Source organism: Candida pseudojiufengensis (assembly GCF_024610245.1).
Source record: "Candida pseudojiufengensis strain CBS 10847 chromosome Unknown scaffold19, whole genome shotgun sequence".
Lineage (NCBI taxonomy): Eukaryota > Fungi > Ascomycota > Pichiomycetes > Serinales > Debaryomycetaceae > Lodderomyces > Lodderomyces pseudojiufengensis.
Window position 1 is genome coordinate 131978 of NW_026261531.1, and position 14532 is coordinate 146509.

Sequence of the window (14532 nt, forward strand, 5' to 3'; positions counted from 1 at the left end):
ATACTTAATTTCCTGATGGATCTTTTTCATCAAATGGACCTGCACTACATGTCAATTCTGGACCTTCAGTTATAGTAGATGGTTTATCTGGGCAAATATCAGCAAAAGTTTTGTCTGGATCATCCAATTTATAAGTTTTAGTTTTATTTTTCTTTCTTTGAATTAATATTGGAATCAAAACAGCATTATCAACTGGGTAATTTCTATGACCAACAACATCTAAGATCGATCCAATTAATCCAGAATGTGAAACTAATGAGATTACTTTATCATCTTTATGAGCATCGAAAATGTCATTTAAAACAGACGCAGCTCTATATTTACGATGTTGACCAGTTTCTCTTTTATCACTTTTCCATAATTCATCATTGGTAGTAAAACCTTGTTCAAAAGTTGCATGTGGCCAATTTAATGATATATAATTTTTGTCATGACGTTTACTTTCAGTTTGAATACCATAAGTTTCTCTAGCAAACTCTTTAATAATCGGACCTTTACTAGTTAAATCTGACCATACATAATCCCAAGTTTCTAAAGTTCTTCTAAGTGGACTAGAATAATAATGATCTGGGTATGGGAAATCTTTTGTGTTTTTAATCTGTTGAGATAATTTTTTACTTTGATCAATACCTTGTTGAGTTAACAAAGCATCAGCCCAGACTTGACCATCATAACCATCTAAGGTTTGCCAATAACAAGTCCAATCGGTTGATGGAGTATTACATTGATGCACTCCAAATGCATGTCTGATTATGAAAAATAATTTATGATATTCATCTGTTTGATCTAAAACATCTTTCCATGAATATTGATCTTTTAAACCAAAATTTTTGGTATAATTAACGTCAGAAGGTGATATATTGGAATCACTTTGTTCGAAATATACATCTGATGACTCAAATTTAGGAAGTGTATGTGACTTATTATCTCCAAGGACAATTTGTGATAAAGCTAAAGCTAATAATGACGTAGTAAATAACATTATCGTTGATAGCATTATACAGCAAACAAAAATGTGGGATAATCTGGGTATATATAGTGATTTGTGAATTGGAATCACAAACTCTCAGACTTAATTGTTTAGCATAATTATGATTGTTTCAAGAATGAAAATTGATGCATCAAAAACTATTTTATACTAAAATTTAGATTATGATACCTTAGTAGTATTGTTTCGAAATTTGATTTTGTATTCCAAAATTGTTAGCTCCTACACGTGTAGCTAGTTTCAATAGAATGACAATAAAAAATTGTTAATGTTAACAATATAATTTATTCAAGTTGTCAATTACTGTCTCCTTATCGAATTCAGGAAGGTCACCTCGTGGATTGAAGTTTTTGAGAATGATGCAATACTATTAGATTTATTCCAAATCTTAAACACTGGATCAGTTGAAAACTTGAAATCACTGAAGCCGCACACATGTACAAATATAGGAAAAATGACTATCACTTCATATGTTGTTCCACACTGAGATCATTTGATTCATATTGAATGTCCAATATCTATACCAATTCACGTGTATATTGCTCCTCACTGAAACCATTCAATAAAAATCAAGTGGATAAGAACTACTTATTTTCATCAATTGATTTATTCTTTTGTCCAAAATGTTTATCACCAAAAGCTTTATATCAAACTTATTTTGAAATTGTTTACAAATTCTGTTCAAATTGTTTAACTGATTTCACTAGAAGCAAAGATCAACATACTTGTTCAAAAAATTGCTTCATTTGCCCGGAATGCTCATCGAATTTGGAAATATCTTTTGAAAATCATAATAATAATAGTAAATCTTTCAATTTCAAATGTGTTTATTGCAAATATTATTTCAAGACACCCATCATAAATAAACCTAAACCGCTAATCAGTATTATCAATGAATGTAAAACTGATCCTTTCAACGTACTATGCCACAAAATTAGCGATGAATTGAGGGATACGAATATGTCTGAAAAATTGAGTGAAAGGGCTATCAAAAATCTACAATTTATCAGTAAAGAATCAATAGAAGACAAGAAAGAACAAATTACAACAGCGAAATACCCAATGCCAAAGAAACTAACTACTAAAAAGTCAATTTTCTGCATGAGTTGTAGAACTGTTTTATTTGCTCCTATTGTTGAAAACGTACCACCCCTAACCAATAAAGTTTTGATTAAGTATAATGCAGTAGATTATCTACCGCATATTTCAAGCTCCAAATTGATTGATAATATTCATTTATTAAATTTCATAAATCCCTTAAAGACCAAAGTTTATCTTGAAATTTTGATACCGAATAACGAAAACTGTAAAACAGAAATAACAACGACAGAATTCATTTTAGGTCCAAAGAGTTCAAATATTGTCAAGACTATACCTACAGCTTATTTGACTGAGAGTACATCACAATCAAAATCCGAGCTAATATTGAGAAAAGGTGGTAAGATGTATCAAGAACCTACAGTTGATAATTATCACGAATTTTTCGAGAAAGGTATCAATTGGATATCCATTCCTATTGTAGTTTCATCTGACGAAAAAGAAGTGGAATTGCCCATACATGTTAAATTAACTTGTGACGAGTTACCAGAAAAAGAACTTACCAAAATTGAAACAAGTTATTGGAGCATCATTGTAATTAGATGAGTAATATTCAGTTTCGTTTACTTTTCTTCTCATCTGGACCATCAATACTTGAAATATTAATATTTATACCGCCCCTGCTTTGTCTTCGTTTTTTGTCGTTTAATTTATCAATTGAAGTTGAGCTCGGTCCAGCACTCAATGAGCTTTCACTTTCTTCTGATTCATCTTCAAATAAATGAGCATTATTGACAGGTAGTTTCGTTTCGGATAATAAGGATTCATATTCCGCTGATTTCATTTTGCCCTCTCTAACTAGCTTTTTCATTAATTCATTCAGTGTAGTTGGACTTGTATTTGAGTTTGTTGTTTCTTGAACTGTAGTCTCAGATTTGGGAAATTCAAACCGCTCTTGATTAGATTCAATAGCGCTTGGTATCGTAGGATTAGTGATTGATGTTATTAATATTTCATTTATATTCAAATTCTTTGCAGGATCAAGTCCTTTTTCATTTAATATTCTTATACTATTTTCCCCTACTGAATCTTGAGGAATTTCAGGTGTAACTTCACCACATTTTAAAGCAGCTGCATCTTGAGATGTATACTCTTTTGAATGAGCTATCCTACTATGATTCAAAAACCCCTGAGCTGATGAAAAATTAGATCGAAGACAATCTGGACAAATGAGTCTAACAACTACACCGTCTGTTCTCCGATATAAACATCCCAAATTAACATGCTTTGGTGTGGAAATTGTAGTCAGTGACGGACGTAATGAAGATGTAGTTGATCTTGTTCTATACGAATGATTTGATTGTGAAACTGTTTCAGTATTTCCCGTGGGGCCGTATTCATATGATGCATTATCCGGTAGTGTTTTAAATTTATTATATGTTGCAGTAAGATTTTGATTTAATAATGTGTAATATTTTGTAGTTAATTCGTTGGGTTGATCAGGTAAATCGAGGTCATTCTGTATGTTCAAAAAATTTCGTAGTACTAATAACTGTGATTCTATCTTACTTATTTCATTATCACTCATATTCAATTCTTTATGCTTCAATCTTATTTCCAAATCTAGTTGATTAGTCACTATTTGTTTTAATTGATCATATGGAATTTCATCAAGTTTTTTTAACAATGCATCTCTTGTGGACACATCGTGTGAATTTTTGTCATTAGTCGGTTTCTCTTTGTTATGATCAGGACTAGATGATGATGTCGGTGATAGACTCATTTTGAACTTGAATTAAAGAAGTTACTTTTGCCTACTGTTTTTCAAATTGGATTTTCAATTTTACTTAAGGGGTTTTGCAGAAACACTAAAATATTTTAGTGCTACCAATCTTTTGATTTGATTTACAAAATTATTTTTGCATAGATAAAGTCATCTCTAGAATCAATCAAATCAATAGCATCATAAGAAGTGATGTCTGGTCCAGTGTTATTCTCCGAGTTTAACTCATCAAATACATATTTGGCATCTGTCATTCAATCCTTGGATACACATCAAATTCAAGTACGATCTGTAAACACATCACAGCTGTCACTAAATACATTATTCAGCTTAGACAAGTCAAATAAGGTTACAAATATACGTTGGTTCAACACCACTGAATCAATACATTCCATTGCAATATGTCTAACAATTGGAGTTATACTAATATATTCACCCCATTCAAATGAAATCATAGCAGAATTAAGTACTTCATCAAATGTTTCAGTACTTGACTTTCATTTTTCAACACATACTTCAACTGGATGGTCTTGTGATGTTGAAGGTAATATATGTGAATGGGACATGGTATCTTACAAATTACTACAGCAGTTGAAAATAGGGGATTATGTTGAAAGCGTCGATTCCATTTACCAAATATCGAGTTGTCTATATGAGCAAGACCCATTTCTATTATTGGGTGCAAATTCCATATATTTATTCAACTTGAAATCGAAACAAATAGAGAAAACTTTTCCTGGCCATATACAACCTATAGATAGTATCATAAGTTTGGGGGATATGTTCTTAACTTGTGCAAAGGGTGATCGTTTTATAAATTTATATCAATTAAGTAAAATCACAGCAAAAGCTATATTTGTAACACAAGCATCAGTATTAAGCATAAGTATAGGAGTCAAACAAGAAAATCAATCAGTTTTAGCGGCTATAACCGAAAATGGGAATATTGAAGTGTTCAATGACCCGTTAGCTTCACATCAACCATCTACGCCAAATCCGAAAAAGAAAAGAAGACAAGTTGGAACTAGTTCACGCTCCTCAAACTCCATATTAAATGTGTCAAGATCAAAAGAAGAAATTAAAAATCCACGAGATTCAAATTTAATGATAAATGCCGTATCTATACAAGATGAAAATATTTTGTTCACATGGTTGGAAAATGGCACTATTCCATTCTTTGATACAATAAGATGGATAGATTCCGGAAATTACCTTCTCGATTCAAACAAGACAATAATTAAAAATAAAGCGGATTTGAAAGCAAATAAAGAATCTTCAATCTATGGTCACGATATAGCGGCATCAAAATTGTACAATGAAAGTCATGCAATAGTTCAGGACGGAACAAACATTAAAAATTTGGAAGCCGATGATTCAGATGAAGAAGAAGACACCATTGCTGAGAAATTAGAAAAATTAGCAATGAATAAAAGCACTCAATCTAAAAGAAAATTACAAGATAATAGAAATGGTATATCATTATCAGTTATTCTTACACAAGCGTTACAAAATAACGATCATTCATTATTGGAATCAGTTTTACAAAACAGAGATCCACAAACAATTCAAAATACAATTAGTAGATTGAACCCATTTTATTCTGTATTATTATTAGATAAATTAAGTGAAAAAATTCAAAGACAAGCATCAAGATTCAATCAATTAAACTATTGGTTGAAATGGATTTTAGTTATACATGGATCAGTTATTGCTAGATTACCAGATTTAAATACGAAATTATTTGCATTGCATTCTGTCTTAAGTAAAAAAGCAGATACATTACCAAAACTTTTGGAATTACAAGGCAGGTTAACTTTACTTTATGATCAAACTAATTTGAAGGAAGATTTAATAGCGAAAACATTGGTGGATGAGACAGAGGAAGACAGTGATGTAGAATACATTGAAGATTTTGACGATGCTCAATTTCATGGAGATATCGATGTAGAGATGGATGAGGATGAAATACCTGAAAGTGAGGAGGATATTGATGAGGCCGTAGAATCTGATGAAGGATCTAATGATGAAGATATTCCAGATATAGACGATTTGCAGCAACGAAATGATTTTTGAATTAAATTAAATACAAGTATTAATAGCTACACACTATAGTAAAAATAATCTTAAAGCCTTGCAAATATTCATAATTTGACAACAGCTCTAATACAATCTCCTGCATGCATATCTTCGAAAGCTTTATTTATATCTTTCAAGTCATGTGTATGCGTGATGAACTCTTCAACTTTTAACTTACCATCCAAATAATCATCAACTATTCCTGGTAATTGTGATCTCCCTTTCACACCACCAAAAGCGGCACCTTTCCATACTCTACCTGTTACTAATTGGAATGGTCTAGTTGAAATTTCTTTTCCTGCTGGTGCGACACCAATGATAATAGATTCACCCCATCCTTTATGACAAGCTTCTAATGCATCTCTCATTACTTGAACATTACCAGTACAATCAAAAGTATAATCACAACCACCATCAGTCATTTCAGTCAATTTTTGAACAATACTTGTACCTTCTGGTAAATTTTTTGGATTGATAAAATCTGTTGCTCCAAATTTAAAAGCCCATTCTTTCTTCTTATCACTAATGTCAACTACAATAATTTTAGCACATTGTCTTTCTTTACAACCTTGAACAACAGATAATCCAACACAACCAGCACCAAAAACAGCCACATTATCTCCTTTTTGAACATTGGCAGTAATAGTAGCTGCACCATAACCGGTGGTGACACCACAACCTAATAAACAAGCTTTATCAAATGGAGCTTTATCATTAATTTTAACAACTGAAACATCAGCAACAACAGTATATTGAGAAAATGTTGAACAACCCATGAAATGTAAAATCTCTTTACCTTTACAAGTAAATCTTGGAGTACCATCTGGCATAACTCCTTTACCTTGGGTTTCTCTTACAGCACTACATAAATTAGTTTTACCACTTTTGCACATTTTACATTTTCCACATTCTGCTGTATATAAGGCAACAACATGATCACCAACTTTAACATTTGTAACACCTTCACCAACACTTTCAACAATACCAGCACCTTCATGTCCTAAAATAACTGGAAATTGACCCTCTGGATCAACTCCACTTAAGGTATAAGCGTCGGTATGACATACCCCTGTGTCAATTATTTTGATTCTAACCTCGTGTGCTTTTGGTGGAGCTACTTCCACAGTTTCTATACTTAATGGCTTTTTAGCTTCCCATGCAACAGCAGCTTGACATGAAATTGTCTGAGATATATTGTTAGTATATTTAATTTGCTAATAACTACTAAAGTAGCAGAATTTAAAATTATAAATAGTACATACTTTTCCTGTGGTATCTGACATTTTCAATTAGTAATATTTGATTCAATTGATCTATAAAGGATGAGTTTTTATCAAAAATTTGATTAGATTTGTTGCTTTAAGATTTAAAAAGGAAACCAGAATATTTATAAATAATTTGGAATATTACAAAACTGAATCTTTGGGCGTAAATTTTAACCAAATGGGGAATTGAACTGCGTCGGATATCCTGATAAAATAAGACGCGGGACTTGTTATATTTTACTGGTATGGATTGTGTCATAAACTAGCAGAAGCAAGCAGAAATGAATAATTATCAACAGAGATAGAACAAGGATAGAGTCAGTGTTTCATTCATTTATTCATTAGGTCACCATGAGAGGCCCATCCTCAAAGAATCAGCGCAATAATTTCAGCATCAATGATTCATCTCATAGCAATCGTATCCCTATATCAAGAGCTACCAAATTTTGAAATTTTTGATTTAGACCAGATTAGCTAATTTTTCAATCTAGTCGGAGTTTCGTTGAAGAAAGCGAGTGTTGTATATGTACAAAAATATAAATCATGTATCAGTGAGACATAAATCATCAAATTTGAAAAAGCATTTGCAAAAAGTTTATAACGACCCATTCAATGATAAGAAAAGGGGTGAATTTTACAGATCTCGAGCTGCTTTCAAATTATTGGAAATCAATAAAAAATGCAAACTATTTAATAATAACACCAAAAATGTAGTTGATTTGGGATTTGCACCAGGAGCTTGGACACAAGTTGCAGTAAACGCTTTTGAACATCAAAATTTACCTTATAAAATTCTTGGAGTTGATATTAATCAAGCTACTCCTTACAAAGGTTGCAAGTATATTCAAGGTGATATCACCAAAAAAACCACACATGATCTAATTGAAATATTCTTTGAAGGTGAAAAACTTGATTTAATAATGAGTGACATGATGGTTAATTGTACTGGGGTCGATCATTATGATCATATCGGAAATATGGAGTTATGCAATGCAGCCATAATTTTGGCTTTCAATCAATTAAAAACTGGAGGAAATTTAGTTATGAAAGTGTGGACTGGATCTGAAATTAAAACATTGGAGGACAGAATGAAAATTTTATTTACCAAACTCGTTCGAATGAAACCAGACGCAAGTAGATCAGAGTCAAGTGAATTTTATTTCATTGGATTGAAAAAGAAAAATTTGAATTTAACTTTACAAGATCTATTTAAATATAGGGGTTAATTGTCTATAAAACAGCGCCAAATCCGAAAGTTATCTTTATGGCTTTAATATACATATCTTCAAAATTATCCCTAACTCTTTCCTCTTCACCGATAGGTATTCCAGAAAACTTAACAACTAATTTAGTTTCACCACTACTTTGAACCAATTTCAAATTAAGTTCAGCATAATGACCTTGCTTCCAATCTTCTAATCTCCATGATTCTATTATTTGTTCATTAGGAACCAATTTTAAAAATTTACCACTAACTGCCCCACCAAAAAATTTATAAGTTGAACCTTCCTTTGGTGGAAATTTTTCAATTATTGGATAAGATCTAGTCCAAGCTGCAATTCTTGATTCATCTAATAACGTAATATATATTTGCTCAGCTGTCGTGTTGAATGAAGGTTCAAGATGTAATGTGGTAGTGTTATATTTTGGGATATTTGATGAGTTATTGCTACTTTCAGTTGCTTTGGCTGCATTTGAAGATATCGAAGAAGTTGAACTGGTGCTAGGCTTTGCAACTTCCTTCTTGTTGTCATTCGTTTGTTTTGGTTGGGCTAAGTTTCCTTTTGTATAAGTTGATGTGACTTTATCTTGTTCAATTTGTATGTCTTTAACATTGGTCTCTATCAAATCAGGTCCAAATTTCACTAACTTTTCCCTTAATTGGGGAATTAATTTTTGTTTAATTAATGAATTAATGCTCGAATTATCACTATTTTCATTATATACTGAAATATCGAATACTAAATCGCTTTCTTCGCTATCATAAGCCAATTCAGGTATTGTTATAGATCCTGTTATATTCTTATCTTTTTCATTTGATCCTTTGTATGATAAAACAATCTTTAAATCAAACAATGAAATGACTTTACCTTTCCTTTGTGAAACATCTACATCTCCTTCAACTGATGAAACATCAACTATTTTAACACTACTGGTTTCATTTTCTCCAATTAAACCAACCAAGTTATTTTGAAAATATTCTTTTGACCAGTTTAAGCAATTCTTATCTACCCAGTGCCAGTTATTGGGATTATTGACCACCATTGTGATTCTTGTCAAACAAGTTGTAGATGTAATTATCGTGAAGAAATCTTGAATAAGAAATCCAAAACTAAATTTCTCGAAAATACCATCCTGATTTTAGAGGTGTATCCCGATTTTTAAACAGACCAAATATAATTCTAAATCATCAACTAATTACGATTATTTTTTCATCAAAAGTCGTTTATCAAACAACCTTCAAAACAACTTACAATTCAAGACAATTAATCAGTGATGTCTGGACGTCAAGGTGGTAAAGCAAAGCCTTTGAAGGCACCTAAGAAAAAACAACAAGATGAAGATGAAGATGATGCAGCTTTCAAAGCAAAACAAAAAGCAGATGCTGCTGCCAAAAAAGCCATGGCTGAAAAGGCTAAAAAAGGTGGTCCATTAGTTGGTGGAGGTATTAAAAAGAGTGGTAAGAAATAAATTGCCTACTTAACAACGAAAGTTCATACAAATGGAGAATTTAAGATGATTAAATTTGGAGAAGGTTCAAGGAAAAGAATATTTGTAGATAATATGAAAATTAAAAGTTATCTTCATTAATTTTTAAAATTGAAAGGTTCTACATTAGAAGTTGACATCAATCCGTATTCAGTGGCACACCACAGGCATCATCAATTGTTTTTCTGAATTCTAGAAACCTACTCATAAATAATATCTTGTCAATTCTCAATCATCAACAAACTTTACAATTAATTCTATTTATCGACATGTTTTAATTGAACGATTCTAATTCTAGTTGTTTCTACTCTACATGTATTTTCTTAATCTGGAGTAGTAAACACTTTGCCCCTCAGTTAGGGTCGAAAAGAATAAGTTCATTTGGGATTGGATTTAAATTAAAGAGCTAGAGTTGGCGCAAAGTGATCTAGTTTTTCAGCATCTTCGTAAATGGGGGTCTTATATATAGATCCACAAAATATTATGATGACCCTGAAAGTGAAAACAATTTTGTTTTTGTTTTTTACTTTGTATTAAAAAAGTTGCAAAATCATTTGAATTTTGATGCAAAATATTGCAATTAGTCGTTCATATCTACACTTTTTAGAACACATAGCCGATCGAGTGACATAAGTTATATACGCTAAAGCTTAACTCAAGCTAGACCACTGATCTAATAAACAATTAATAATGAAAAAAAAAAGTTAGTACTTACATGGCAGTTGAAGTGATCTATTCGTTTGATATATATTAATATTAAGGCTAGAAAAAAATAAAACAAAAGCTCAGAAAATTAAGCGACCAGAGGGAGGATTGAACTCCCGATCTTGTGATTAACAGTCACACGCCTTAACCAGCTTGGCCATCCAGTCCTATTTATTGATTTGGAAATTTTAGAAGCTACAAGTCACGCAAAGCTTGGCCCCGTTAAATTACACTTTATCAGTTAAAGTGGCTTGAAAATAAGGCGAATAAAAGGTGCCAGCTAGGACTGATGATACGATCGAGCGATGAAAGAGAACTGGAAGACTAAAAGGAGCAGCATAGAATTTGGTTATTCCACTTGAGCCAAATACCTTAGTGTATTTGAGTTATAGTCGATCAATTCGTCATACATGGGTATAGTTGGATCTGGATATGATGTTTTGACGTTTTGACAGATATGAGTGAATGAAGAACGCTTGGAAGAAGAAAACCGATCAAATCAAAGTATCAACCAATTCCACAGCCAATTCGTCCATCAAGCACAATGAGTCCATAAAGCCAATTACGATCGTCTGAATATGATGAAATCTGACTCTCTTCAGTGGTTGTAAAAGACAACTTACAATACAGAATATTACATCTTTATTTTTTTTTCATTTACTTCACGGAAAATAAAAAAAATAAAGAATTGTAAACAAACTTAAGTACACAATCAACTTGTCATACCAACTCAGTCAAATCACTTTATCAATGTTACTCGATGTCATATGTTCCATTATATAAAAACCAATATGAAAAAAGATCATCGCTTTTGCACGATGTATCAGCTTCTACGAATCGACAGTTCGAAGAAGATCAAACTTTTGTTCCACCACCTTCATTAAGTTATTATAGCATAGAAGTTTTAAATTCTAAGGGAAAACCGACAAAAAGATCACCAATAACCGGCAAATACAGTGAAGATTTTGCAGATAGACAAAGTGAGTTAAAAAAAAAATTGTCCGTCACGTATGGACATACAACTACTGCATCAACTCAAAATTCGTTCAATACTCATAATTCAGATGATATAATGGATGAGAAATCTGGATCTACCTCGAAGTCCACTACAAGCACAGATAATAAATTGAAAAGAAAGAGAAAATATGGGAAACTACTCGGAGAACCTAAACGTGCTTCAGAAATTAATATATTGGAAGATGATCCAATCCCAATTGATGAGGAGTTGATTAAAAAGAACGTAGAAGAACGAAAAGAGCAGCGACGAATAGAATTGGAAAGTCTGAAAAACGATTCAGTTGAAAACCAATTCAAAACAGAAAATTTTGAAGCTATTATCAAAACACCATTACAGTCTCCGTTCCAAGAAAATCGAAAACCATTGAGTAATATTTCACCAAATATTTTCAGAAAACCATTGGCTCCAGTTAAGATACCTCAAAAATCAAGCTACGACAAGCATGAACCTCCTGAACCACAAGCTAAGTATGAACCACCTGTTCCAAAATTTCAACCAAATACCACAGATGAAGATCTGAAAAAAAAGTTTGTAGTAAATGGGAAAGAATATGAGAAAATGGAATTGCTAGGTAGAGGAGGATCTTCGAAAGTATATCGAATTAAAGCTTCTAATGGTCATCAATATGCCTTAAAAAAAGTAATGCTTAATCAATTTGAAGATATTGATGGATTCAAGGGGGAAATTGCATTATTGAAAAAATTAAGAAATTACAAAAGAGTTGTTAAATTATATGACAGTGAAGTAACAAAATCATCATTATACTTAATTATGGAAAAAGGAGACATAGACCTAGCTATGTTATTTCAAAATAGACTAAGTATGAATTTACCTTTAGACTTACAATTTGTGAGATATCATATATCAGAGATGTTTAAATGCGTTAAAGATGTACATGATGCTGGCATCGTGCACAGTGATTTAAAACCTGCAAACTTTCTCATGGTTAGAGGAATATTAAAAATTATTGATTTTGGTATTGCAAATGCGGTTCCTGATCATACATCCAATATTTATAGAGAATCTCAGATTGGGACACCGAATTATATGGCTCCAGAAGCATTAGAAGAAGCTAATCTAGTTGAACTTAGAAATACTACTTGGAAAGTTGGTCGTCCTTCTGATATCTGGTCTTGTGGATGCATATTATATCAATTCATTTACGGAAGACCACCATACGCTTCATTAGCTGGTACTAAAAGAATTTTGGCAATCATGAATCCTCAATATAAAATTCAATATCCACCTCATGGTATAGGAAATGTCCTTGTTCCTCAAAGTGCAATAAGGTTGATTCAAAATTGTTTATGTAGAGATCCTGATGACAGATGGACAGTGGAACAATGTTTGGAAAGTGAGTTTTTCAACCCAAAAGTAGTGGATGAAAATATTATTAGTAAATTTGTTCATGAAAGTGTCAACTTTGGTTTCAACAAAAGAAAAGCTGGAGAAGGTATAACTACAGAGGCTTACGATTCAATGGTCAACAATATTATAGAGCAAATTCGCGCATATAATTGCTAATTAATGAAAAATGTAATTTTATAAAGAAATCTTTTTTGATAAGGAATTTACCTAGGCCCTAATTTTTCTAATACTCTTGGTCCTTGTTCTTCCCATTCTTGCTTCGATATCCACATATGATCTTTATCTGCCATTATATTAGCTAGAACAGCACCACCAATGAATACCATATGTTTTCTTCTTGGTGGATCTTCAATCCTTACTTTAAATTTATCTAACCTCGTTGGATCTCCATGTAATACTTTAGTTAACCATAGTTGTTTTAATTCTTTTTCTAATCTTGAAGGTAATCCTGGATACATTGATGAACCACCTGATAAAACAATAGCTTTATAAAGTGAAGATCTAACGTCCACATCAGCAGCTTGTATAGTATTGAATAAGGTTTCTCCAACTCCTGGTTGTTCTACATCCACCAAATGAGGTTGGAACAAACATTCTGGAGCTTCGAATCTTTCACTTCCAACTTTTATAACTCTTCCATCTGGTAATTCATATGATTCAACTAAAGTGGTGGTTTCATTAGCTAATTTCGCATCAAATCCTAAATCGTAACTTACATAACACAATTTCTCTTTGATTTGACGTACTGTTTCAAAATCAGCAGTTCTATTGAAAGCATAACCTCTTCGAAATAATAAATTTATTAAATGTCTTGTCACGTCTCTACCTGCAACATCTAATCTTTTAGTTAAATGATTCAAAACTACTGATTCATACACTGGCACAATGTGAGTGACACCATCACCTGAATCAACAACAACCCCGGAACTTAAACCTTGAGCATATAATGCCAATACCGCCTGTATTGCTACGTAAACACCTCCAAAACCATATTTCTCAAACATAACTTGACACATCATTTCTCGGTTTTTCAAGGGATTCATTGGAGGTTCAGTTAATAATATTTTTTGACCTTGAGGGTTTATTTTCATTTTATCATAAAATGCATAATCCCATAAATGTTCCATATCTTCCCAATTCTTAATAATACCATTTTCCATAGGATAATTGATTTGTAATAATGATCTTACTTGACTTGCTTCAGACCCACACATTATATCTTTGATTTCAATGTCATCTGGCACTAGCAAGTTTCTTTCCTCTGCTCTTAATATAGGTCTACCTACCATTGAGGGAAACGTATAATCTGGAAAGTTTGTACCAGCTCTCCCAATCTTTACAAACCCTGTACCTTGATCAAGAACTAAACAAGTTGTTAGTACATAAAGAGGTCAATTTTATTCAATAATGAAGTTGAAAACATACCAATTGGCGAGCTCATCCTGTAATTGGGTGTTATATGGTGTCTTTATTTTTTGTCTAATATGATTCAAAATCCTCTATTGATATTTATTTCAGAGTTCAACAAAGATATTAAAGTGATTTACGCTACCAAATATCGGACTTAAAAAGTGAATAGTTA

General features: G+C 32.1%; 10 protein-coding genes across 10 annotated transcripts; 5 read left to right on the top strand and 5 right to left on the bottom strand. All coding sequences in view use genetic code 12, as the record gives it.

Moving 5' to 3' along the window:
• Positions 1-4: 4 nt before the first annotated feature.
• On the bottom strand, positions 5-982 carry KGF55_003846 (uncharacterized protein; the record flags this gene model as incomplete). The annotated part of the gene is made up of 1 exon (XM_051758684.1): positions 5-982. The coding sequence occupies one exon, from the start codon at positions 980-982 to the stop codon at positions 5-7; it is 978 nt and encodes a 325-aa protein (XP_051613469.1).
• Positions 983-1495: 513 nt separating this feature from the next.
• KGF55_003847 (uncharacterized protein) lies at positions 1496-2632 on the top strand (the record flags this gene model as incomplete). Its single annotated transcript, XM_051758686.1, has 1 exon — positions 1496-2632. The coding sequence occupies one exon, from the start codon at positions 1496-1498 to the stop codon at positions 2630-2632; it is 1137 nt and encodes a 378-aa protein (XP_051613470.1).
• Positions 2633-2639: 7 nt separating this feature from the next.
• Positions 2640-3809, bottom strand: KGF55_003848 (uncharacterized protein; the record flags this gene model as incomplete). The annotated part of the gene is made up of 1 exon (XM_051758687.1): positions 2640-3809. One exon carries the CDS (start codon positions 3807-3809, stop codon positions 2640-2642), a length of 1170 nt encoding a protein of 389 aa, XP_051613471.1.
• A 192-nt stretch (positions 3810-4001) lies between these two features.
• Positions 4002-5882, top strand: UTP5 (Utp5p; the record flags this gene model as incomplete). Its single annotated transcript, XM_051758688.1, has 1 exon — positions 4002-5882. One exon carries the CDS (start codon positions 4002-4004, stop codon positions 5880-5882), a length of 1881 nt encoding a protein of 626 aa, XP_051613472.1.
• Positions 5883-5950: 68 nt separating this feature from the next.
• On the bottom strand, positions 5951-7168 carry FDH3 (bifunctional alcohol dehydrogenase/S-(hydroxymethyl)glutathione dehydrogenase; the record flags this gene model as incomplete). The annotated part of the gene is made up of 2 exons (XM_051758689.1): positions 5951-7069; positions 7148-7168. 2 exons carry the CDS (start codon positions 7166-7168, stop codon positions 5951-5953), a joined length of 1140 nt encoding a protein of 379 aa, XP_051613473.1.
• Positions 7169-7674: 506 nt separating this feature from the next.
• On the top strand, positions 7675-8376 carry KGF55_003851 (21S rRNA (uridine2791-2'-O) methyltransferase; the record flags this gene model as incomplete). Its single annotated transcript, XM_051758690.1, has 1 exon — positions 7675-8376. The coding sequence occupies one exon, from the start codon at positions 7675-7677 to the stop codon at positions 8374-8376; it is 702 nt and encodes a 233-aa protein (XP_051613474.1).
• A 4-nt stretch (positions 8377-8380) lies between these two features.
• On the bottom strand, positions 8381-9415 carry AHA1 (Aha1p; the record flags this gene model as incomplete). Its single annotated transcript, XM_051758691.1, has 1 exon — positions 8381-9415. The coding sequence occupies one exon, from the start codon at positions 9413-9415 to the stop codon at positions 8381-8383; it is 1035 nt and encodes a 344-aa protein (XP_051613475.1).
• A 231-nt stretch (positions 9416-9646) lies between these two features.
• KGF55_003853 (uncharacterized protein) lies at positions 9647-11016 on the top strand (the record flags this gene model as incomplete). Its single annotated transcript, XM_051758692.1, has 2 exons — positions 9647-9830; positions 10985-11016. 2 exons carry the CDS (start codon positions 9647-9649, stop codon positions 11014-11016), a joined length of 216 nt encoding a protein of 71 aa, XP_051613476.1.
• A 308-nt stretch (positions 11017-11324) lies between these two features.
• On the top strand, positions 11325-13106 carry MPS1 (serine/threonine/tyrosine protein kinase; the record flags this gene model as incomplete). The annotated part of the gene is made up of 1 exon (XM_051758693.1): positions 11325-13106. The coding sequence occupies one exon, from the start codon at positions 11325-11327 to the stop codon at positions 13104-13106; it is 1782 nt and encodes a 593-aa protein (XP_051613477.1).
• Positions 13107-13153: 47 nt separating this feature from the next.
• Positions 13154-14391, bottom strand: ARP2 (actin-related protein 2; the record flags this gene model as incomplete). Its single annotated transcript, XM_051758694.1, has 2 exons — positions 13154-14313; positions 14376-14391. The coding sequence occupies 2 exons, from the start codon at positions 14389-14391 to the stop codon at positions 13154-13156; spliced, it is 1176 nt and encodes a 391-aa protein (XP_051613478.1).
• Positions 14392-14532: the final 141 nt, after the last annotated feature.